We start from the raw sequence: 25730 nt of genomic DNA, 5'->3' as shown, positions 1-25730 counted from the left end.
ACTTATGTGCAAGCCCGGGTTTCGATCACATCACGGTTAATTTATTGACATTTATTATCGAAACCAATTACACACCTCATTAATAAAAGCATACAACAAGGAATATTCCCAAAAAAATATAAAAATACTCGTACAATAATAACACCGATATTTAAATCAGGAATTGCAACGACATCTCAAACTACCGTCCCATATCTATTGTATCAAACATAGCGAAAATATTTGAAAAAGTCGTAAAAGCACAATTAACTAAGAACGTCACATCAAATAAAATAATTAATGATATCTAAACCGGCTTCAGAGAAAACTTAGGCATACAAGATGCTATTGCGAAAATAACCTCAACAATTTATAATGCTCTTGACTCGGGAAATAAATGTTCAAGTATATTCATCGACTTACCAAAGGCTTTTGACAGTGTATGCCACAGAAAACTAATAAAAAAATTAGAACATAATGGAATCCAAATCTCGGTAAAAGAATGGTTCGTATGTTATCTATAAACGACACCAACATGTAAAAATTAATAATGTATTGAACAAACCTACACATTCAGAATTTGGAATTCCTCAAGGAACAGTCCTAGGTCCAATACTATTCATTATTTATGTAAATGAAATGCTAACGATTCCGAAAACTGGAAAAATAAATCTTTCGCCGACAACACAGACTTGATCATACAAAAAAAACTGGGAAGAAGCGTATCGAAGAGCAAATATAGAAAGAAACAGGTTAAAACAATTGTTGGATGACAATTACCTATCCTTAAACTCGGACAAAACGTAGTACACAAGATTTACACTAGCGGACAAAGAACTTTCAGCAATAAATTCTAAAATTATTATTCAAAACTCATGTAAACATTATTCTGTCAACTAAAATTCACCAAAATGCTCAATAATGATAAAAAAGAATTTCATTAAATATTTAGGCAAAATAGATCAACACATTAAATGGACAGAACATATTGGATTAACTATTAAAAGAATAAGTAAACTGTACTACATTTCCCTCAAACTGAGAAATATTCTTCAAAAACCAATGCTATAGTAGTTTTACTATGAACTAGCCGAATCAATTCTCCAATACGGAATAATACGCTGGGAGGAACATACAAAACTAACTTAGCGCCCCACTGGAAGTAGTCCAAAGATTCATTAAAATAATTCGAAAAAAACCGTCAGATTATCGGACTCGTGAATTATTCCAAGAATTTAAAGTTTTATAAATAATTATAAATAAATTAGATAGAGTCTAAAAAAAGCATTACTTCAAATCCACAAAGATAAACGGAGAAGCAGACCGAGAATCAAGGGACAGATAATAATCCCTAATCTTAATACAACAACGGCACAACGACAGTCAGCCATTAGATTTTTTAACAAACTCACTAAAGAAATATAAAATGAAAAAAATGATGACAATAATAAATACACTTTACCTAAAACTAATTTATTTGTGTGGTATATTACTGTATAGATAAATCAGTGTTAAAATATATATATATATATTTGTGAGGAAATTTATTTTCTGTAAAATATTATTCTCAATTAGGAGGTTAAAAAAATACAGTGTGTTAAAGGACATAACATATTAACCAGTGATTCCTATAGTATAGGTATAGATTCACATGTTCGCTAAATAAATTTTGCCCCTTTTCAGATATCCATTTTTCGACACTGGTTGTAAAGTGAGTAATTGATCTTGATCTTTTCATGTAATTTTATTTTATTCATTTTTAGTAAGTTGAATATTTTAGGTGAGATATATGAGTATTGACTCCAGAGGCGGCTCTGGGGTTCCGGAAGTGGAAGGTAAATCGTAAAAAAACGAATAAGAGGTAATATTGGTAGGTAATCCGAGGGGAATATTATAAAAACGCTAATATATGTAAGTAATTTGTTGGTGCTCACCTATTCTGAAGCCGGTAGCATAATATTGTTTTATTAAACTTTATTTGTCTTATCACTAATTATTAACACATGTTACTTTATTAATTATTGTTTTAACATCGATTGCAGAGTTCCCCTATAATTAAAAAAATCTATGTAGATAAAAGCGTTAGATAGGTAGGTATAGGATTGTACCGAACATCTGGATTCTAATACAAAAATAATAATAACACTTTATTGTACGTTAACCGTTTGAGTGCCAAAAAAAATCATACAGTTGCTTGTAAAATGCCACCAAAAAAACGTTATTTTTTATGAAACTATATATTTTTTTAAAACCCCATAAATTCTTTGAATTTTCAAGGATTTCGATGATTTTTTCGGTGTTTTATTAAAGAATATTGGTTTAGAATCATGCGGAGGAGGATCCCGAAGTCCAGGCGTTTCGAAAAAATGAGAATTTTACGCGTGTACGCGTGAATCAGAACACGACTGACGCAATCGACGGAAATCGACGATCGGCAATCTTCGTTAAAACACGAATCGACAAAAATCGACGATTGGCACCCAAACGGTTAAATTGATCCTCCTTTTTTTGGCTTCTGCGAAATGGTCAATAACATGGCTGTAGAAATTATCTATTTTCGAAATATTTTTTTTTTCGATGCCAAAAATTGCAAGTGAGCATAGTCTATCGTGACTCATTGTATTTTTCAAAAATGTTTTAATACGTTTAAGATTTGAAAATAAATTTCATAAAATAAGTTGATTGCCATATTTAAACCTATGTTGCATTTCTACTAAAATAGTTTTATAAACTTCTATTGCCACCAAATGACTATTTTCATCAACACGCCTTTTCTTACATTTGCCTTCAAGATAACTGATTGAATCTGCGGGGTTGGAACTCAGTTCTGCTCGTATGGCCAAAATAAGATGTCTAAATTCACCAATATGTTTTTATATCAATAGTGCATTGAAATTACTTTCTTGAAAATTCCTCGCATCGAGGCATGATCTTATTGAAGAATAAAATAATAATAAAAAATCGAAATCAATCGAACACAAAATGAAATAAAATAATAAGAACCAATAAATAACTCTTTTCTAGGTTATTTACTAAATTTTGTTTTTGACTTGTACTACTAGTTAGTATTTTGATAATTTTCATTTTACAAACTAAAATATAAACATTAAAAAATATCAGATTTATGCGTGAATACAGTAAAAATGCATCGGGCATTAAAATACTAACTAGTTGGAGCTGCCATTGGCAGAAGACCTTTAAAGGTTTAATCTAAATATTGCATTCGCTTTGGAAATCTTGAAAAAAAAAACGGAAAATGATTGAACGATCGCAAAAAATACTTTTACGCCCATCGTTATGGTACATGCTTTTTGTAAAATTAGATTTATTTGGTGAGCATGACAATGAATGTAGTGAGTATTTACCGAACATATACTCCTGTCAATACTGTTCCCGTTATTTCGGAAGAGTCGTTAAATCTAAGCCAATAAATTTCCTCAAAATTGAAGCTACAGAAAAAGCACAAAAAATACGATCAATTCAATTTATTTGTCGCAAGTGCTCCAAAGATTGCAATCTTTTTGTTAAAATAGGAAGATCAAAGGGACCGCCCGTTTCTACACGGAGTCTTAAGGGTTTTTTTTTTCGGATATCTCCACTTTTGGAATACCGTTGTACATAGTTTAACCACACTTAATAACGTCAATACATAACGTCAGAAATTTTGACTATCTTATCGAATCAAGTAGATAAGAACTTATTTGCCAATTTCCTGTAAACATTTTTTGAATGAACCCTTTAGCCGATGCCAGATTCTAGCCAGTTGATGGAAATTATCAGCATAAATCTCTTCAGTTTGTTATTTCACTTAGTTCAGATAACACATATTAGAAAATAAATTACAGAATTGCATTTCAAGACACAGCTTTGAAATGCAATGTTCTTATTTTTATCCGAGGATGGTGGTCACAGCCATTGTGTTTACGTTAATTTTACCCTCCCTGGTGACTGCGGAGTGTTCGCTGACAGAAGACTGCATCACTGATTACGACCAGAGTCAATGCGCCGCAGGCCAATACCTTACGGCCAATACGTCTGTTTTCGGATGCTGTCCGGGGTGCAAAGAATATAGCGGTAGGTAATTAAAAATATATTTTTTGAATATTTTAAAACTAAAACAACCATCACTTGTATATTTCTACGACAATTACTCATTCATAAATGCATACAAAGAAAAAAAAATCGGTTCGAAAAAATAATATTAGCGATTCGTCTGTAATATACTTTTTGTACTATGTTATAAACACACTTAATAATGTTATTAGTTTGTAATAATGTTTCTTTGTTTGTCTCTTATAGACGCAAAACTACTAGACCGATTTCGCTGAAAATTTCAGTTTGTTCTTATTAGTTCAAGTTTGTTCTTATTAGTGTCAGAAGTGTTTACGACGTTTAAATGGTAGAAGAAGCCGGGGACGATCGTGGAAGACTTGAATGAATACGTAGTCGATTAAATGTAGTTGAAAAAATGTAGTTTTATTTTAATTTTTATTATAATTTTATTTTAATGTATTTATAATGTAGTTTTTTAACACAATGTGTTAGTTATAAGTTAGTGAACGGTAGAACGGAAGACATTAATCAATTCATTATATTATTTGTGGTAAAATGAGGCTTAAGTAATGAACGAAGAAAGAGGTGTAAGGGGAATATAATATATGACATGGAAGTAATGGTTGTGGAAGTTGAGAACTCCAAAGAGGACGAAATTAATCAAATACTTATGTGGTAAAATGTTACGTTTGTGATGAACGAAGAAAATGTTGTAAGGAAAATTTATATCGTGGAAGTGAGTGAAAAGTAAAAAAAAATTGAAAAATATTTTTTTTGTTTTTATGTCAGTTATGTAAAACAACTAAAGAAATGGCATTAAACATTTTACTTCAACTAAGCTTTGGAATCGTTGGTTTAAAGTCTGTCAGGCACATCCTGTTACACCTTGTGTAATTTTAATTTTCTTTTTTTCATCTGGGTTCTTTGGGTCTTTATGTAAAGGGTTTTATTAATTAAAGAAAACGACCCAAATCAATAATTGCTATAAATCAGAGGAATTTCCTAACTGCACTCAGCCCAGACGATTCTTCCCTTGCGAGTTACACGTCTACTGAGCTAGCTAAGAAAATGGCAGCTAGATGAATCATAGCGGTAGGTTTGCTAAAAAATAAATATAAATAAAAATATGTGTGTCTTTTTCCTTGTTTTTACATTAACTCCACACAGGAGGACCTGAGTAAAATTATAAAGTGTGAAAATGGATCTTGAATAGACCCATGTTGTAGGAGGGAGGAAACACAGAGACAGGCAAATCGTTCCACAGGCGAGTCGTTGAACTCAAGAACGGGTCGCAGTACCGTGTACAAACGTTGGGCGGGCGTTTGTCGTATTTCGCGACTGTATTATAGATTTATAAGCCGACATAGCTCAGTGGTTTCAGAGCACCTGACCGGACATCAGAAGGCACGGGTTCAATTCCCGTTAGCTGCATTTATTTTTACTCGGGAGATATTTTCAATTTGTATTGATATTTCAAGCGACTAATTATTGCTTATAATTATTTCTTAAAAAAATCGTCCATGTATTATAACAGTACACAACTTATACGATGACCGTCTTACAAATAATAGATAATACGAAGGGATAACAACATATTTGTTTAAAACGTTACACATCATGCGCACGCCTACTGCGTATACCGGCTGTAATACCGCAGTATTAGTAGCTGACAGATTTTTAAACCGCCCTACCCCCAGGATTAGGGACGTATTAGGACAGAGATCGCGGACTTTGGCAACAATCTGGTTGTTAAACAATACTGTGTTTTTATTTGTAAGGATTTTGACAGTTCATCTTGACGGACTATTGTTTTCTGTCGCGCCAACCTCCCCATTGAGGGGTTGGTTAGTCCCTATCCTGTACTTTTCTCGTCCCTGCTCCGACGCAGGCACTTTGACCGTCGTTATGTGTCCATTTTAAATTATAGAATATTAATTGCTTTTATTGCTGAGCCATATTATTCAATAGATTAATTTGATTTTATTAAAAGTTAGTTTGATTACATGATTACTTATGCCATGGTTTACTTGAATTTTTCACTATTTTAGCTTTTATAAGAAGTATACAGAAATATGACTAGTAACTTTATCTCCTGTACCTAATCTTAATTTATTTAGATTCTATCAATTCAGATTATTATCAATTTATCGGAAATCACTATCTCAGAACTAAGAAATCCTGCTTTATTCTCTTTTTGAATGAAATATAAGATATGGTAACCATTGACAAATACTTTTCTAGTACCTAATCATCAGTCATACTCGATATGAAATCAATTTTTTTCAATGCAGCATTTATGTCAGTACCGACATTAAGAATTTATTTGATAGCAATTTGTATGGTTATCAATTCACCATATCCGGTTAGATAAAAAATAAATGGGTGCTCAGAAATCATTATCGGTGATCATTAAATTGTGGCCGTCAACCACCAGCCATTTCTATTTTTTTAGTATGTAAACCAATATTAATTAGGTGTTAGAGGAGTTACATTATAGTAAATAAATTAGCAACAAATAGGGAGTTATTTTCCATTTGTTAACCCCTTGGGTAATTTTGGGAGATATTCTTCACAGCCAACAGAAGACATTAGTCTTTTTGGGAGATATATCTCCCAGACTGAAACAGTCTCATTTGAATAGCGCCCTTGAGGTGATTTTGCACAAAAATGGCGCTATTCAAATATTATTATTAAATTATAGTAAACATATTGGTGGAAAAAAGGAGTTATTTACGATTTGTTAAACCCTTGGTAATTTTGGGAGATATTCTTCACAGACAACAAAAATCCGTAATCTCTTTGGGAGACATATCCTCCAGCCCGACACAGTCTCATAAAAGTTATCTACCTCTGCTATAGGTCAGACCAAGTGATTCACTACGTTTGGTGATTTAGCAGGGGTGCCCCGGTTCATGGGGTGAGGTGTTTTCAGGATGCGCCTGCCCGCCAGATCGGGAGAGGCTGGTTTGGGGAGACCCTTTGATCTCTTCAACTGGTCTCTCGACCCATCGCCTTGCGCCACAGTGGGAGGGATGTATTCATATTTATGTCACTCCTGGACACACTGATCCATAGATTCCTACCCAACCTCCACACAGCATCCCAAAATATGATAAAGGTCCCGCGGGAAATAATTTTCCTCAGGGTCCCCTGTGTGGGGTTAATGTAAAAAACTATCTGATTTTATATCACGGTGAGAAATATGATTTAAAAAGTTAAGAAAGAGAAAATGCTATGCTTTCAGTTCGCATTAAAAAATTTACTATAAACGACCCTGAAATTTTTTAAATAATTCTACAAATCAACATTTAGCATTGGAAAAATAATTTATTGTTGAAGGATTGCAAATTTTTTAATATATTTTTTTATTAAAACCAAAAAAGTGAAGTGACAATAACTTTGCCCAATTAAATGTTTTTTTTCGTTTTGTGTACAGCAGTAATTACAGTTTACACGATAAAAACCACCAGCAAGCGATTTTAATATTTTATCTTTGTTTTCTTTTCAAATTTTAATATTTATGATTGATTATGTCCATTTGTAATACTAAATCTGAAAGGATCTTTCATCTGAATTCAAGAACAGTATTTTATTTTGAAATCCGTAAAAAACAGCGAAGATATTTGGAACTAAATGTAATGCTAAAATATTTTCCGCGGAATCTGTATTATGTCAGAGTAGATTTCAAAATGTCTATTTTTTGTGTTTCTTTATTCATAAAAATTTAAATGATTACAATTATTTTGTTGTCTACAACCACCATACTAGGCTCATGCCCGTATTATGGTATTATGTATTATAATGCTAAACGTAAGTAATTGTTATGTTCTAGGACTTGGAAATGATTGTACTGCAAACTGGCCCTGCGCTCCCGGGCTCAAGTGTGTTCCAACTGAAACTACGCCGGCGTGCGCCATCGATAATAGTAAATTATTTATTTACTTTTCTTCACTTTTAAAATGTATGGATTCACAATAATATAAACAATTATCATCATCAATAATCCCAAAATAAAAACAAACAAGTATCTACTCACTATACACAATAAAGGGTGTCCCTGTAAGCTACGGAACAAACGAAGTGGGATGAAAGAGGAGATCATTTGCAATCAAAATGAACCCAAATGTTTCTTTACAGTTTCAATATTATTATATGGATATATATTTTTTTAAATATCCAGTATGCAATTTTAAAAAAAATCATAAAAAGTATTTCGTTTTGTAGATTTTTAAAAATAATTATGTTGTTAAATTGTGTATTTATCTAAATAAATTATTTTTATGACCTCAGTTTCCGTATTAGAATAGTAATTCTAGTTTTTTGTATCATTATTTTTTTAAAATACAACTATTCCCAACCCGACCCCAAATGTTTCTTTACAGTTTCAATATTATTATATGGATCCATATATATATTTTTAATACCCAGTATGCCTATTAAAAAAAATCTTAAAAAATGTTTGGTTTTTTGGATTTATTTCTAATTAAGTTGTTACATGGTTAATCTATCTAGATAAATTATTTTTATGAACTCAGTATCCGTATTAGAATAGTAAATGAAGTTTTGTGGTATAATTATTTTTTTTTAAAATAAAACTCTGTATTTGAAAGAAGCTGGCACAAAAAAAATATACCACAGAAAGTAAACCACAACTAAAAAAAATTCTGCAGTTTATGCTCATTCCAGCAAGGTATGACTTATTTGTGACTCTCCAATATTCAAAAAAAATTTATCTTTAAAGTCTTTTTAGTTTAATTTCATTTTACCAAAATTTTTCAAGTTTAAAGTTTCTTACAACTTAGTAGATGGTTAAGCTAGCTTAAGTTTATTTGCAATTAAAATGACCGGATATGTGGTGGTCCAATTCTTAACCCTTTCAATTTTATATCAGATTTTGTATTTTTTCATGTGTCAATAAAAAATAGCTTCTTAGGCCAACGTTTCAGACAACCCCTTGCAGTTTTCATCATCAGGGCGGATTGCAAAATATCAGTCAGGATAATATTTAAAATCATAATATCCAAATAAATAAAAATACATCTAATATCAAAACGTACAATTCACAGCTACCTGCGTTTACCCGATGCACCTTCCTGCCGATAAAAAGCCGATTTACCCGCCCAGCTGTGATTCCGATGGAAGTTTCAGTCCAGTACAATGCAAGGGAGACAAACTTGTGGGCAGGTAAATATGCGTTATGTTATAATTTCGTATATACTCCATGAAGTGTATTACTAAAATACTTTAAATGGATATAATTTATATTTTTATAAACTTTCTATCAAACGTCACCACTGGTTACAAATTAACGCATCAAGTGATACTCGCTTTGTCCTGTGCCTTCAGCATTGGACAGGTAGGGTCGGAGGGGGGGGGGGGGGTCGTACCTGTACGTAAAAAAATAAAATCGATATAATTAACAAATAATGTATATTTTAGATGCTTTTGCTCAAACGTACTGGGGAAGAGGATATTCGGCATGGATTGGGCCAAAGACTCCCAGAATATGACATGCGGTAAGTATTTACTTAAAAAATAACTATTATTAAAAACGTCGATAAGATCGGATACCTCATGTATCTACATTTTACGGTAAAGAAAATGAAATATTCAACAACGGTGTTCGGGTGACCAATATCGGTGTGCCTTTCTTTGCGTATTGTAATATGAACAATTTTTTATAACAAACCATTTAATTATTATGCAAATTTCCGAGCGTATATTGATTAGTTCTTCGATCTCGGATATTTTCTAATTACTAATTAGTGGGATGCTATTGGCTAGTTTTTTCACCCCGCCACTATGGCTAACATAATGTGATCCCTGGAAGGGATGACGCAGCCGTGATAACCTATAATGGGCCATGTTTCAGTACTAGAGACCAAGTTACTTTGATGCCAAACGCGCTACTTCAGTGAACCTCTGGCAGGTGTAATCAAAGAGACGCTTTGTAAATCGTCTGCTTCGTAGTTCAGCTAACCCAGAAAGAGAGAATATACACGTTGAAACCGTTGTGGTGAAGAAGTTACCAAACTTCGGCCACCTCTGGCAGGCCTGACCCGCTTTGTAAACCTTTGGGACGAACTAAAAAGGTGTAACCTGTTCCTTATTGAACCTCTAAAGTGCCTGTTAAAGTTTATTACACTGTTTAACTATTTTTGAACTCCTACGTGCCATACTTGCAAATTGATTGTGCCCAAAATAAAGGCAACTTGTGTTCACTGTTAAAATTGTGCATTTATTTAATAATCCCGCTAAAGCTTGCAGTCGACGAAGGGCTGACCTGGAGGCCCTCGGCAGAACAGACGTGTCGCTGCACTGCGCATCAAACGGGAACTACGAGCCGCTGCAGTGCGACAGCGGTCTGTGCTGGTGCGCCGAGCCCAAGACTGGGAAGACCGACTCGATGGTGCTTTCCGAGGAACTGGTGTCACAGCTGCCCTGCTGTAAGTTATGGATCCAATGACTGCTCTAGGATCTTTTCCCGAAGGAGCCAAACCGGAATTGTATGGAAGCGCGTTGGTCCACTTAAGAGAGTCTTCTAGAAATTATGAAATACAAAATAATATGTCACCATTGTTATTTAGCTTTGACTCTGAAATAATTTGATGTTATGGACCTATTACCAGATTTCTATAACAAATACTGGACAGTAGTAATCTTTTCAACTTTGAATTGCCTTATAATACAATTATTAATGTTGGTAGGTCTATATTTGCTCGACTTAAACACTATCTCTGTACTCGTATGTAGGTACTGATTAGGTATGTTGAACAAACATGATTGATTCAGATGACGAGGAAAAGTATGGCTCGCAGTATCTCCGGAAGTGCGAGAGCAAGTCTTATGCCATAGCCGTGATGAAGAACAAGCTGGCTCTCCACGGTATAGTTCAGATCACGATGGCATCCCCCAACTGTGACTATGATGGGACGTACGGTGTCTATCAGATTGAAAACGGCATGTGAGTACTTCTTCATGCAACATTATGTATGTTATATATATTAGTGTTATGTAGTGATGCAACGATTCTTACTTTGAACGATAACGATCATTGAATAATTATCGTTTTAGAAAAAAATAAAGGCAATTAAAATTAATCTATTGCATAATGTGAATGCTGAAAACTTGTTTGGATAGGTATTGTATACCTAGTTGGCAGTATTGGACACATATGCTTAGGGGTTTTATGAATAATATAATGTTAAACAAATCTTTATTTTAGAGCATACTGTTCATGGAGAGATGGTGGTCGCATAGGACCTTATTCATCGGAAGCTGGAGCAAATCTTGATTTGGTAGATTGCAGTAAGTACCAACTGACCAATAATTTTACACGCGCATTTATATTTATGTACATATTTTCGTCGTCTTCTGAAATTCGCTAGCATCTAAGGTTTTCTTTCGTTATACGTCCTGTAGGCTGGCTACACGGAGAAAACTTACCGATATGAAATATTGTTCATGTATTAAATATCTGGTCGAATTATTCGTTTTCCTGTTAAAAACGAAATTGGAGGCCTGTAACGAATAATTTTATAAATTTCATAACAAACTTTCAGTAAAGCATGAATATGTTTGAGGAAGACGGAACAAGTGTTCTTACAAATGATGTTTTCGCATCTCGTCCAATATATTTATCTGGACAAGACCACCTTCGTGAAAACGTGTTCAGATATACTCTGAATGATTAATATTTTACTAGGAAATGATCATGCAGTCACATTTTTAACGGTATCTTGATAAAAAAGTACTCATTTTTCTCTATGTAGACTGCAAGCAAATGTGCGTAAACGCATGACAACAGCCAGAAAATTCATAATTTATTAATAGTTCTCTAATGTAAGAATCAAAAAGAAATTTGAAATTACCGAAGACGTAGCATCCGTTGTATTAATATTATAAAGAAATCCTTATGATGTCAACGGCGAGTGTGGCCATGTCGCCCATTCCTGTGAATTTATCAGTAACGCGTTCTAATACATATTTACTAGGCCGCTACATCCTTTTAATTCATCCAATCAACACATGCAATCCCGATTCTAACCGCGATTCCGAATAAATTCACAATAAGTAAGTGACTGAAGACATCACTGGCTATACTTGTGTGTTTCTAAATGCATGAATATTTTTTCCAGACTGCGCCCGGGACATGAAGTACTTCGAGGAGGTGGGCATGATCATGTCTCAGACGTGCAAAGGCAACGGCAACTACCTGGCCGTGCAGCAGCTCGACGGGCGGCTGTACTGCGTCGATAGCGACGGCTTTGCCATCACCGACCTCAAACCCCTGGGAGAGAAATTGGACTGCGGAGCCTGGTAGACTTGCTGACAAAATTGCCAACTGGGAAATGAACACCCTGTTTCCTATCAAATTGATTTCTTTAAAAGTAGGTAGGTAGGTAGGTGTACATTTCGTTTAAGACATGGTTTTATTAAAATGTGTCCAAAAAGTTAAAATATAAAACAAATATTAATCGCTCTACTACAATAAGCCTGCGTTTATAATTTTAAGTATAAAATTAAATTGTAACTACCTATAAAGTATTTGAAATGTTGATAACAAAATAAAATAAAAACCGTATACAGTCAATCTCTATAAAATAGTTTCATTAGCTAGAAAACTGTTCATAGTAGTTTATGTATCTCATTCAATTATTATTGTCGAACGGATAAACACGTGCATACGTGCATTGATTGCAAATTAATGCTTATGCTATATTATTATGTATCCTCTACACTCTACACAAAGATAATATTATAATAAATCATATAAATCAAGCGTCCAGCAGGCGATACTTCCTTCGTCAATTAGTCAGAAACGTGCCTGTTATTAAAACATCGGAGAACCTCCCTTCACCGTTAATTTGATTAAAATGGAGATACACTGCTCTAAAGCCATACAAATAGTTTCAATTCAGGTATTATAATATTATTGTTTTTGAAAATCTTAAGAAGTGAGTTCCTTGGCCCAGAGGTCGTGGGTTCCAAACCCAATGTTAGTAAATATATATGATTTATTTGGGTTATATTATAATATAAGGATGTTAAGTGACGTACTTGACTTACTTTAACCAGTGATTCCTGACATTATTTGGAGTCAAAATTTTTGCCGAAGTTTTGGAATCTGGTCATTTTTGGTGTTTATTTTTTGTTTTCAACTCAACACATTTTTTTTTAAATCAGAAGGTATTGTACAGTTAGGATCGGGGTAAGGGGTGGGTCGGTTACTAGGCTTAGTGGCCAGTGATGACATGTGGAAGTTTATTTGTTAGGTTTTGAAAAAAAAACATCAAAAAAGTTCAACTTCAAATAATGTCAGGAATCACTGGTTAATGTAAATGAAGTACGTCCCTTAACACCCTGCATATTTATATTGTGTAATATTTTTAAAAGCATAATTTTGGTACATGTTTAGCCGCCATATAAATAAAAAACAGTAAGCCTTCTTGAGCGAGCGAGTTAAGTACCCTCGTGTGGTAATTTGACTAACCGTAACAAATCGCTAAAACAGAGTTCTCGCTGTAATCGTAACGAAAACGTATGAGGGGGATATATGGGGATTAATAATCCCAAATTCCGGCCGAATACCATACTCCGGCCATAGTCCTCCTAACTCCGGCCTTATTCCTCCAAATTCCGGCCTAACTCAATACCATCCAGATTCCATATTTGTTTAAACTCCGTCTATACTTCTCCATAATCCTTCAAACTCCGACTATATATACTCCTTCATATACCTCGAAATTCCTCCATATTCCTTCAAACGCTGGTCTTACTCCAGCTATAATCCTGTAAACTCCATCTACACTCCTCCGTATTCCTCAAGCTCCAGTAATACTCCACACTCCTATAAACTCTGGTTATACTCCTCGATTCCTCTAAACTTCTCCATATTTCTCCAAACTCCGGCTATACTCCCCATATAACTTCTGGCCAGACTCCGACTATAATCCTTCATACTCCTCCGAACTCCAGCTGTATTCCTCCACACTCCTGCTAGATACTCCGCCAAACTCCGGTCAAAGTCATCTAATATTTGGTCATACTACGACTATACCCCTCGAAACTATGGCCATACTCCTTCAGAGCTCCCACGATCCGAGGCGCTAGACTTATCCGCCCTACCCCGCCGTAATAATTAAGCACGCAGCCAGCGCGCTTCATCAATGTCTAATGCGATACACGTATAAATCACGATACGCCAGCCGTGTAATATAAACTGCCACCGTCGTATCTTGTCGTCAGTCTGTTCTAGGTTTTGACAATAATGAATCTTGTCGCATCGTACTTTATATTTTGGAGATAAATAATTAATCAACTTTTAAGTGGAACAGTAGTTATTATTATTAATAAAATTTTGGGTAGGTTTACATATAATTATTAGTAGTTTATGATATTCAATAATCGACTGTGGTTTGGTAAAACCCTTCAAGCCACAAAATGAAAATTTTACAAACGAATATTTGTAATATATGTATGTATTTCATAATTTTGATGTAAAATATTGCCATTCTATTTACAATTATGAGAGATTTGAGGGTTGAATAATGTTATCTATAGTTTTTAACCAAAAAATATACCCATAAATATAGTTTTTAGTATTAAAGCAAAAATTATTTTACCGTGTTATACTTTGAATACTATTTATGTGAAATCACTGAAAAGTAACATTGAATGTGGCTTGAAAGGTTTTACTAAAACACAAAGTACTCCAGTAAATATTTAAAAACATACCTACTTAACACATTAACACACGTTACTGGTAGATTTTAGGTACTGCTCCGAAGAAGTATAAAAATAAATAGTGGTTATAAAAAGTTATTGTTTTATTTAAAAAAAAGTTAATTATATAGTAAAAATAACATAATATTTGGTTAGATTAAATTAAGTTGGTAGTTAATTATTATAAAGTTTTATTTGTAGAACTGCATTTTTTTATATTATTTTTTTGTATTATTGAATATATAAAAGAAAACCCAAAATATTCTTTTGTGCATTATCAATTTTCAAGACAATTTTTAACAACAAACTGTAAAAAAAACCTGATTTAACCTTCGCTATTTTTTATTGGTCCATTACGTAAACACGAGTATGTAATATTAGAAACCAATTTAAATTTTGAGCATACAACGGAAATAAAATAGCTCCCACGGCGAAGATAATCGCGATGTTACGTTCCAACTTTCATCAATTTTCCATAATGCAGCTTGTTTAGAAGTTGAAAAGTGGAAACTCTGGTCATTCCGCGTCCCACGAGGCCATGAGCCCACCGCAAACACAACCACCCGATGTTATAAAAACAGGAAGATTGGACTCCGATATAGATAAATGAGCCCAAATTCATTGTTTAGTAATCCCAGGGAGAGGTTGGACGTGACGTCATCTTTCTAGTATCTTCTGTCATTTTCGTTTTTATAAAAGACGTCTGAGAAGAAAAAAAAATCGTCGACGACGTATGTACGACCTCTTACTATCTGTTATACGGAGAAAAATGAGTACGCTTTTTGTAAATCAAGATACTGTTAAAAAAATTACTGCATGACCATATCCTGATATAATATTAGTAATTCAGAATATATCTGAACACATGTTCAAGCAGGTGCCCTTGTCCGAATAAATATAATGGACGAGATGGGAAAATATTATTATTTTGAAGAACGCGTGTTCCGAATTCCTCATAACATAATCGTGCTTTGTTGATAGTTAGATGAAATTTGTCAAATCATTCGTTATAGGCCTCTAATCCAGTTTTTAACAGGAAAACGAATAATTTGACCAGCTTTTGAATAAATCAACAATATTTCTTTCTGAGTTTTCTCCGTGTTCTATCCGTTAGCAAAATAATAATTATTGTATAATTGAGAAATTAAAATGAATTAAAGGTTGAATGACGCTTCAAAATATACGACAGGAAATATTTCCTACCTAACCCTCATTTTTCCTTCCTAGAACTTCTCTCCTTCCTTTAATTAAAAAGACCCTCCACACAGCATACCCGAAGATGACATGGACCCTTTATGGATATAAGAGTGTAGCACACTTTTATAGATTTATTTCCTCAGTGGATTTTTACGTTTTTTCTTTTCTTAAAATAGTAATAACCTTGATATTAATATATGGCGTTAGGCATTAGGTTAGCCATTGATGGCGTAAGCTGTTGAGAAAAATAGAACGACGAATACGGTGGCGACTTCAAGGTCGGGGTCCAGATTATTCCAACGACCTGCTAATTAAGATATCGGAACCCATTGTAAATCTATCACAATAAAGTCGAAAGTGTTTTGTTGAATCCAGAGTTTGAGATAACCCCGGAGATACAAATGTTTTGGCCCTGTTTCGTATGCAATAAACACATTTTGTCTAGTTTTTCCAGCAATGGGCACGTTTTATTCCTGTATGACTTATTTATTATTTATATATATGTATATCTAACTTACGAGAAAAACTACTAGTTACAATTCAGCAAAATGATAACATTTTATTTAAAATTAGTGCAAATGCTAGAGGCAAAACTTAACTGGAGGCATAGAGCTACCATTCGATGCGCTACTGCGTACTAATAATACGTATATCGTGAAAACTTTATTTATTATTATTCCACTATTAGAACTAGGTAAGCGGTGCACGTATACCGGATTCGGTAGTTTTAATTAGTGCGTCGGGGGAGTTGAAGGTCAGTTGGAGGTAAAAAAGCGAAACCTATTTGTTTGCTTCATGTCTGATCTAAATATAATACATGAGTGGAGACGGAAAGTGGAACAGAAGTCCTTGAATGGTACGCAATTTTAAACACTAAAGAAATCGCCACTAACTTTAAATTACGGGAGCGTTCAGTTGACGCGAAGCCATCGTTTTCGGCATACAAATGACTCCACGCCATGGAACTATGATTGAATACTCCGAGCTTCACTTCTTCGCCAAAAAATATAAAAATAGATTATTGCATTCTAGTTTGAAGGTTGTTTTAATTCATCTGTTTCCTAGTGGTTAAACAAACAAACATTATGTAGTAACTTGAGATTCACATTATAGCTATACCAATAATTCCATTTCAAAGAGTCCATAGTGATGAGAGGATCCAGTTGATGAGTTTAAGGTCTAAGATGCGTCGGAATGGAGTGTCGCAAGAGAAGATAGTACAATATACTATATACTAGGTTAAAAGCAGCGGGATTAACCTAGTTAGCCATATTTCAACGCAACCACCATAATAGTGGGTAACGTAGGTATTAGGGACGTACGTGGTACCCTCTCTACAATTCACCATCTCTTAACGTGGTACGTATTTCACGGGCATTATGATAATGGCGGGTCATATTACCACCAAAAGCGATTCCATAACGAGGCATCTTGAAAATAAAACCCACCGCCTATAATACTGTCCAAATAGTAACGGCTCTTTTAGCGGGTCGTTATGCCCGCTGCCCATTGCCCACCACTCGCTGACCACGATTATTCTTATTCTATTGCTGAGAATGGAGCGATGATTTTTGACAGTGAGCGCACATACGTACGAGAACGGTAAACTCGAGCGGAACGAAGGGATATAATATAATATTGTAATGGAAGTTGAGGTGGTACCTACGACGAAATTCGAAGTATTCGCAGGCCATACGAAAAACCATTATTTTTTATTGACAAATTGATAATGAAGCCTTGAGCTCCATCTATCGGAGTAGAATTGTATAAATTAGTTGTTGCGAAGATAACGTTGGAAAGATAACAAATTAGTATTTTTTTAAAGCAAATACAACATATATTACAGAGAAATTCTTTTCAATGATTCCTATGGTGTACCTTGATAATTTAAAAGAACATCTGCGATACAATTCAGAAATATGTGTATTGTTTTGTAGCAATAACTTGGAGAGCACTACAGAGCGCGTGGTTTATTCCCAGCTGAAAATATACACTGGGAAACGAATTTATCTCAAACTTTGATATTATGTATAACTGATGTCAATTTATGTCATTTTTACATATTTAAGTGGCGTATTTTTCAAACTCTTTTGATCTCGCTGTGCACTTAGATATTTTATTATTATTTTAACTGTTCATTGTGTATGTAGATATTTAAAAAACATTCAAGGAAAAGACCCTAATAACACAAATAAGTAAGAAAATAACAACTAAAATAAAAGTAAATACGTAACAAGGCCGAAAATCGAATACACAATATTTTTGTAATCAACATTTTCACGGCGTATTTACAAGTTACTAAAAACCGTAATGATCTCTCAAGATTTCTACTTAGCCAAGAACAAGATAAAGAAGAAAAGTTAAATATTTACATAATCCCATAATTCAGGAAAAGATACACGTTGAAGATGGCACGCGGGAAAGAACGGGGCAAATTCGGTGCTTAGGAAGGCACTAAAAGGCAAAGAACATAAAATATGGTTACGAACTTGATCCCAAAATTGTAAAGGTCAAGAAGAGACTCGAGATAACTCGCTTTTTATCAGTAAGGTGTTTAGACAACGCATAGGAAAAAAAATGGGAGACGAATATGAAACGAATTGTCGAGGGGTAGCAAAAACTAAGATTTTTCTTCGCCCCTTGCTGGAGACTGATCGACTTGTCTTATGTTTTACATTTTACCACTCGGATAATTTAGGTACTAGATAGTGCTGTATCTGTCACCAAGTGACACGTCCTCATAAAACTCGTATCTCCTTTTCTATTATGATCAGACATTTAATATTATGTAAAGAAATTTAGAAAGAGAGAACATAAAACTTTCTCTTTTCAATTAAATGTTTTACCATAGACGCTCCCGAATAATTTGAAATCAATCAATTTATATAAAGAAGAGTATCTGTGTGTTTATGGCGTGCATTTGATTTTTATACAAATCTACAGTCCGATATGGATGATATTTTGCACACTTGACCTTTAAAACCAGATGAAGGGTCATTGTCTATATTAGATTTTTAAAAGCACTGTGTAAAGCCCGGGCAACGCCGGAGACTTCAGCTAGTAATTTTATAAAACAGAAAACCGCCTGCCAAGGTTTGACAGTTTTTAAAATAATCATTTTTATACAAGAAAAAATAATGCGTTTGTCTAATTATACGCGATTATAGCTTCGTGTAAAGTGGTAAATAAAGTTTACAAAAAAAACCACCGGTAAACAATTTTAAAAACTTTAGCTATGTTCGCGTACAAAATTTTAATATTTTTAATTGCACAATGTGTCGGTTTGTAATATTAAAATCGGAAAGAGTCTTTCATCTGCTTTCAAAAACAGTAACATATTTCATGTTGGGAGAAGTTTAAAACAGCGAATCTATTTGAAAGTGAATATCTAGCGGAAATATTTGATGAAACCGAGGGATTAAAAGACTCCGGCTTCATGATGATATTAAATATTGATATAATTTGTCTTCTTTTGATGCTTTCTTCTGTCGGAAGTTTGCCACTTTCCGGGAAATATTCACCCTGCGCCCTGCAGGCCGGAAAATCTCAACGGAGCTGAAGTCGCACAGTGACGTAAGTTTCGAAGCCATGAGTTGCGACATCATTATATTACTACGTCTTGCCCTGGATTATCGATTTATTATGAAATCTTGTATTCATCGCTTCCATCGACCAACTACATCGTCGGTCCCCATTGGTCCCCGTCGGTGATCGACACAGGAGTTTTAATTATTTTTTTTAAAGGAAGTACACGTACCCAAGCTACAAGTACTCTAACTATTCCTCTTACTACCATCATTGTAAGCAGAAAATGTTGCTTACGCAATGATGGAAGACTTAGTGACCAGAAGATTGGACCCACGATGCCTGGGAGAGAACCCGATGCTTTGGACCACTCGGCCACTAACCGGTGTTGAAGACAACAACTCAAACACATGTTTTCAAATATTTGAATACACACGATCATTAAAAAAGTTTCTAAATTTTTTTTTTTGGTTTGCCATATTATTGGGTTACTTATTTCAGTAATACATTGGTACACATCTACATAATACCCATAAACTACTTCTTAGTATAGCCACATGATAGGGATTTTATACGCACGGTATAATATCACAACAATGCATCCATTAATCAAGCGCTTACTACACTGAACTATGCAGATTAATCACAACATGAACCTGCACGAGAAACTGAATCTGCGATAATTATTCCTGAAACTTTCACGGGTCACGGGGCGATGGTAATAACATACAGCGTTACTAGCCTAACCACCCTATCTCCGACCTAATAGATCCCACATCCTAGGATAGCACATACACAAATACATCCCTACCCCCGCAGCATCACACAGGGCGGGGATGAAATGCCTTCTGACCTTTTAGTCGAGCCAGCAAGCCTACCAGGGCGGGATGCGAATCTACAGGGTATGTATGTATCTACACTCTACAGGGCACCCCCCTCATATCTAGTCAAACATGTATAAACCTTGGTTGGTTAATAAAAGCCTGCACTATTAATGTCAATTATGGATTGATTTCCTTGCGCATGTTGAATGGGGTATACGGTTTAGGAACGTATCAAGTAGGTTAATTGAATACGTACAAAATAAGTACCGTTTAAAAAATAGAGTTTGGAGATATTCTGATGGTGTTCAGCGGAACTATGGCATCCCCAATTTTTAGCGAATGTTGAGAGGCTGACGGAAATGAGGGAGAAGAAGGATCAGACGAAGGTAAGAAATGCAAATAACAAAAGAATATATCTACGCCGGGATTAAATCTGGGACCAGTGGAACCAAGGGCAAGGAGCTTACTGGTGCGGAGGTCGTGAATACACACTTTAAGTCTCCAGTTTCAATTTTTGAAAAATATATTGTTTCAATAGGAAATGTCATTAATACTGAATAATTTCTTCGGATGTGAATGGGGAAAACTTTAAATGTCAGAGTTTGCCGCTTACTTCATAAAAAAGGTATATAAAAGAATAAGGGGAAGCTGTGATATTTTCTTACACATTGACGCGGGGTCGAGTTGACCTCTTGGGATACTTGGAATTTTCCAGTCTTCAAATTCATATATATTTTATATTTTGATACTGGGTCGTTTTACCGGTCAAGAATATAGTGTTAAACATACCTATTCATACATTAGAATTTCGATAGTGTTTTATAGATTAAATGAACAAATAAATGAATGAATGAAATGGAATCTAGGCAATGGAAATTAACCCATTTCCCGGCATCCGATCAAACTGACACTCGGCAGAAAGGTACGTTGTCGATGACAATGAATTCTATTAACTTTTGGTGGCACTCTCACGTACACACACGCATTTCTCAGAAATTGGATGACATTATAAAAATTCACAGCATTTAATATAATACGAAATAAATCTCGGTATTATCCAATTGAGATTTGGCTTGAGTGATAACACGGTTGATTCGTTTGAGTAAGTCCTTGGGAAAGAAGATTTAATCTTCAGTCAAAGCAAAAAAAGTTTTAAGAGTTCACGTTAAGTTAATTATTACATGTTATTTTTGAAGTTAAGAAAAGAAATCTTTGAAATTGTCTACTGGCCGGCCCAAGAGATTAGCGATGAGTCGTTCATGAGCGAGCCGCACAATTGAGATGACCGAGGAAGACATGGCACGATCAAGTGGACCAAATACTTGAGTCGGGTAATGTCAAGAGTCAGAAAAACAGAAGGGTATGTATAGGACGATGTAGGAATGTGACTGAAGGAGTTTGTGCCAAGGCCGAGATGTATGGCGATCCGCCCTCTGCCTCTGATTTTGAGTTAAATAGTGGTTTAAACAAAGACAATTATTTTCATTTGAGGAACCGAAAGAGACAGGGAAGTCCAGTGCTATTACACATGCGACAAAGACGAAAGTGATCTCCCAAAACAAGTGTTAACACTCTAACAATCAAAGCAACGCTATCTCAGGGACAAAGAGACCCTTATCAATTGCGTTGTGGATTCTATCTTGCCGGACATTAATTAGCATGGTATTAGGATGGCTAGAATTGCGGGTAGAATGTGTGAAATGCGAATGTGGATATGTAGATAGGCATGCGAATACAGTTCTGCGTATTCGAATGTAAAGTGGATATAAATATATGCATAACCTGGTAGTAAATAGAAACCAATACGGATATTAATCCTATAGAGAAGTTACAACGGAGCTCTCAGTAGCCTGACCATGTAAAACTAGGTATGGTCCTGTCACTCTGAGCTCCGTTGTAACCGCTCTTTCTCGTGAGAAAGAGGGAGAGATAACAATCAGCGGTAGGTACAGTTTGACACTTAATTTTCAGACGGACAAAAGGGGGAACTGGTTAATTATATAAAATCCAAAGATGTTTTTGCATCCAAAATATTTAATCGCGACCGCCCTCGACTGCAAAGATAAGTGAGGCGATTTCCATGCCTTTACGTAAGTGTGGGAATTTGAAAGTGGGTATGCGAATGTGGGCATTTGAACATGGGTAAGTCTACGTTAAGTACGTCTGTTAAGTATGGTGGTGTGGGTATCTTACCTGAAATGCGACTGTCGTGTGACGTCACAGCGCGGCGGCGTCTCCCGCCCCGCGTCTGCCTCACCCGCTGCCATCTGAAAGCCAAAACAGGACACAATTAGACTATTTTATACTTTCACAACACCCCCTCCCCCATCCCCTTGTTTTACATCCATTACGGGGAGAAAGGAGAACGAAATAAACGACAACGAAAGCGAAGATATTCCCTAAAGATGTGACTCTAATCCGACGGCCTCGGAATCCCGGACACAATACAAAAAACAACATGAAATTATTATACCCTTGAAAGCTCTGTTGTAAACTTTCTATCTTTTCATAAACGACGCATGTAAAAGAACGAGAGCTTGTACCATACAAATCCATTGAATAATAGATACCATTTATGAATATTAATCAAATACTTTGGTACAAGGCCCAAAGCATACCAACTTGCCACAGAAGTGTATAAATTTTACAAAATGAATGAATTGAAAGCTAGCCAAACATAATGAGTTTATTCTGCTTTGTTTCATCCCTTTACATCCTCTCGACTATAGTATAAGTATAAATATACGTCGGCAAATAGAGAGAAATAATATGTTTTGTACGAGCAAACTTTTGCAAAATTACAAGCCAGTTTTACCGCAAACTAGAACACAAATACTGGTTTAGCATAGTAATATTGTACAGCTTCGGAATTTGATTATTGCACAAACGTTAACACATTCGTTGCCAGGAACTTTTGTTACCTTAAAATTAACATATGATTGGTCCGCCCATGGGAGTGATTGGCACTGAACCGGTTAAAAACTTCTAGTTGGATTAAAACTTATGCATGGCTAATTTCTATGGCGCTATTTTGTGTAAAAATAACACCCCTTTAATGAGCTTATCTCGGTAGAATAATGTAAACGTGTCATTTATGTGTAATATATAGCACCTCTAAAAAGAGCTTATCTCATTTATATATTCATTGCTATCGTGTAAATGGCAGTTCGTAAATAAATAAATAAAAAGAAACCATAAATGAGACAATCATTTCTAATAGACCTGTCCACACTCCTCACACATCGCTCCTACCAACACCGTTCGAGGCAGTTTATAACCGATAAAAATATTTTACTTGTTAGCACTTGCGACGCACGGAACCAGGACGGAGCTAATGAAGTATTTTTAACTTTTTTTTATGCGACACCGCACAAGAGTCCCAACTGATCGGAGCCAGTGAGACTATGGCATCCCCAATTGGGGTGTGTTGTGTGGCTAAAGGTAGTGGGGAGGGGAAGGAGATGGGGAAAAGAAGGTGGGGAAGTACCTGGCTGTTCACATCTAGTCACCAAACACCGCCAAACCATTTCAAGCAAGTTTCAATTGTGAATGGTGATCTTACACAGAGGCGATACAGAGAGTATCTTTCACTCTGGAATGGGCCGCAAATATACTATATATTATTTTAAATCAGTAAATTTTGAAAGAACACAAATTATTTTAATAAAATTTACTTGCGCACGTCTGAACTCCAGCTTGCTAGTCGAGAGCCTTACCCCTCGACCACGGAGGCATGCGAGTGAATAAAAGTAAATGTTTTGATAAAAAACATATACACAAAGTCATTAGTCATTATGATTAATTTCTATATTTTATATTATAAACACATGTTTATAAGACATCGACACCGTATCTTAGCGAGAAACATGGAAGGTTTTCTCCACGCATAAAAAAATCCTGTTTCAACTCGACTGTTTTGCATTAAGTCTGTCTGTAATTTTTTTGTATGTTCCGTTTGGTTTTCAAGACGGTGGCAATTTTAGTGGTTCATTAAAGATTATTTATTTATAATAATTTGCTATCCTTTGTGCTATGCATAAAAACCTTGGTCTTATAAACATTACTTTATCATTAAAAAATAATTTTTTTGGACAAATTATATAATTCCTTATTTGAAATATTAAAAAAATATTACATAATAAACGGTTGTTTTTAATCAAGTAGGTAGATATTTAAGTACCTACTAATGTACAAATGTTATAATCTCAGAGGAAATTTTGGTTTTGATTTAGTACATACGTGTATCGGCGTTGCTCGGAGTTGTCAATGATTTGGAGTAAAGTTTTGAGGTTGAGAATTCTAAGATAAACATCGGCTTTTCTCAATTTGTTTATAAATATATAATGCTTCCGGAAGAAATTCCCTAAGCGATAGTGAAAACCCTATCAAAATCCGCTGCGTATTTTAGAAGACCTAAGTGCACAAACAGACAGATGCGGATAGCGACTTTATTTTATACTATTCAGAGAGAAAATTTAAAAAATTCTTTTTCGGACTATTGTTCACAGAACTACTAGTATTTATACAAGTTAATAATGCACCAAAAAATACTCTGGTATATAAGGTACTCTGGTCTTCCAAAGGTCTGCAGCATTCCTAAGGGCTATCTATTGTCACTCTTGAGCAGCCGACCGAGAAGAAAGATTTTTATCTGCTAATAAGCACTACAATGAAATTGGAACCACAGTTAATTTTGACAATATAAAGTGATACCGCTTTCTAAGTTATTGTATCGGATTTTTAAGTAATAAAATACAAATGCATAAAATTTTGTAAAATGATAAGAAATATTTAAATGTCAAAGGTGTGCGATAGACCGGCGTAAAAAGATCGTTTGCCATCTCTAATGGGTAAACGAGATTTAGGTTTGTTGTACAAGTATTTTAATGAGGCCATTTCAATTGCACACCGATGCACCTACGAAGATCTTTTCGAACGCGAGGGGAACATCCGTTAACAGTTGATGTTGGCTGCATGAGGACTAGTAATTTCTCAGACTCGTGCAAAATTACAGGCACGTGGAAATAGATAGATACATCCGTCTTTCCTCCCGCATATAAATCGGACCTCACACCCATTAACCAATCCCCCAATACAGCCTCTTCGTTAACTTGCCTCACAGCGTCACGGTTATATAGAACCCTAGGGAGGATCTCGTGAGGTGTCAGATAATGATAAAGAAAAAGGCAACTTTCTGACGATGACTAACGAGTTAGTTCAACAATGAGACATTTTACAGACAGCAATTCACCATCTTGTGAATTTCGCATCAATGCCACATCTGCGGGATTATAAAGCCGGAACTGGAAAAATTAAAATATTCATTATACTATCTTTAAATAATAATGGAAAGCGAAATCCCGGCCCTTTTGTTCGGCGATTAATTTGGGAAATTAAAAGGAAAAAGAAGGCAGGGACGAGAGGCCT

At 35.0% G+C, this 25730-nt stretch overlaps 2 protein-coding genes across 4 annotated transcripts in view; one reads left to right on the top strand and one right to left on the bottom strand.

Annotated features, from left to right (window-relative positions):
* Positions 1 to 25730, bottom strand: part of Spn (protein phosphatase 1 regulatory subunit spinophilin) — a 181879-nt gene that overhangs the window by 77433 nt on the left and 78716 nt on the right. For all 3 annotated transcript variants that reach the window (XM_089633340.1, XM_089633343.1, XM_089633342.1), the window contains exon 2: positions 22497 to 22570. The gene's annotated coding sequence lies outside the window, so the exon portion shown is untranslated. The remainder of the gene's footprint in view (positions 1 to 22496; positions 22571 to 25730) is intronic.
* LOC149422535 (thyroglobulin-like) lies at positions 4019 to 14565 on the top strand. Its single transcript, XM_089633849.1, has 8 exons — positions 4019 to 4053; positions 7865 to 7957; positions 9099 to 9216; positions 9472 to 9548; positions 10293 to 10478; positions 10825 to 10996; positions 11258 to 11340; positions 12171 to 14565. Exons 3-8 carry the CDS (start codon positions 9116 to 9118, stop codon positions 12353 to 12355), a joined length of 804 nt encoding a protein of 267 aa, XP_089489975.1. The 5' UTR covers positions 4019 to 4053; positions 7865 to 7957; positions 9099 to 9115; the 3' UTR covers positions 12356 to 14565.

Source organism: Hesperophylax consimilis, chromosome 7 (assembly GCF_061612785.1).
Source record: "Hesperophylax consimilis isolate HC1 chromosome 7, BYU_Hcon_1.0, whole genome shotgun sequence".
Lineage (NCBI taxonomy): Eukaryota > Metazoa > Arthropoda > Insecta > Trichoptera > Limnephilidae > Hesperophylax > Hesperophylax consimilis.
This window is presented reverse-complemented; position numbering and strand designations above follow the sequence as displayed.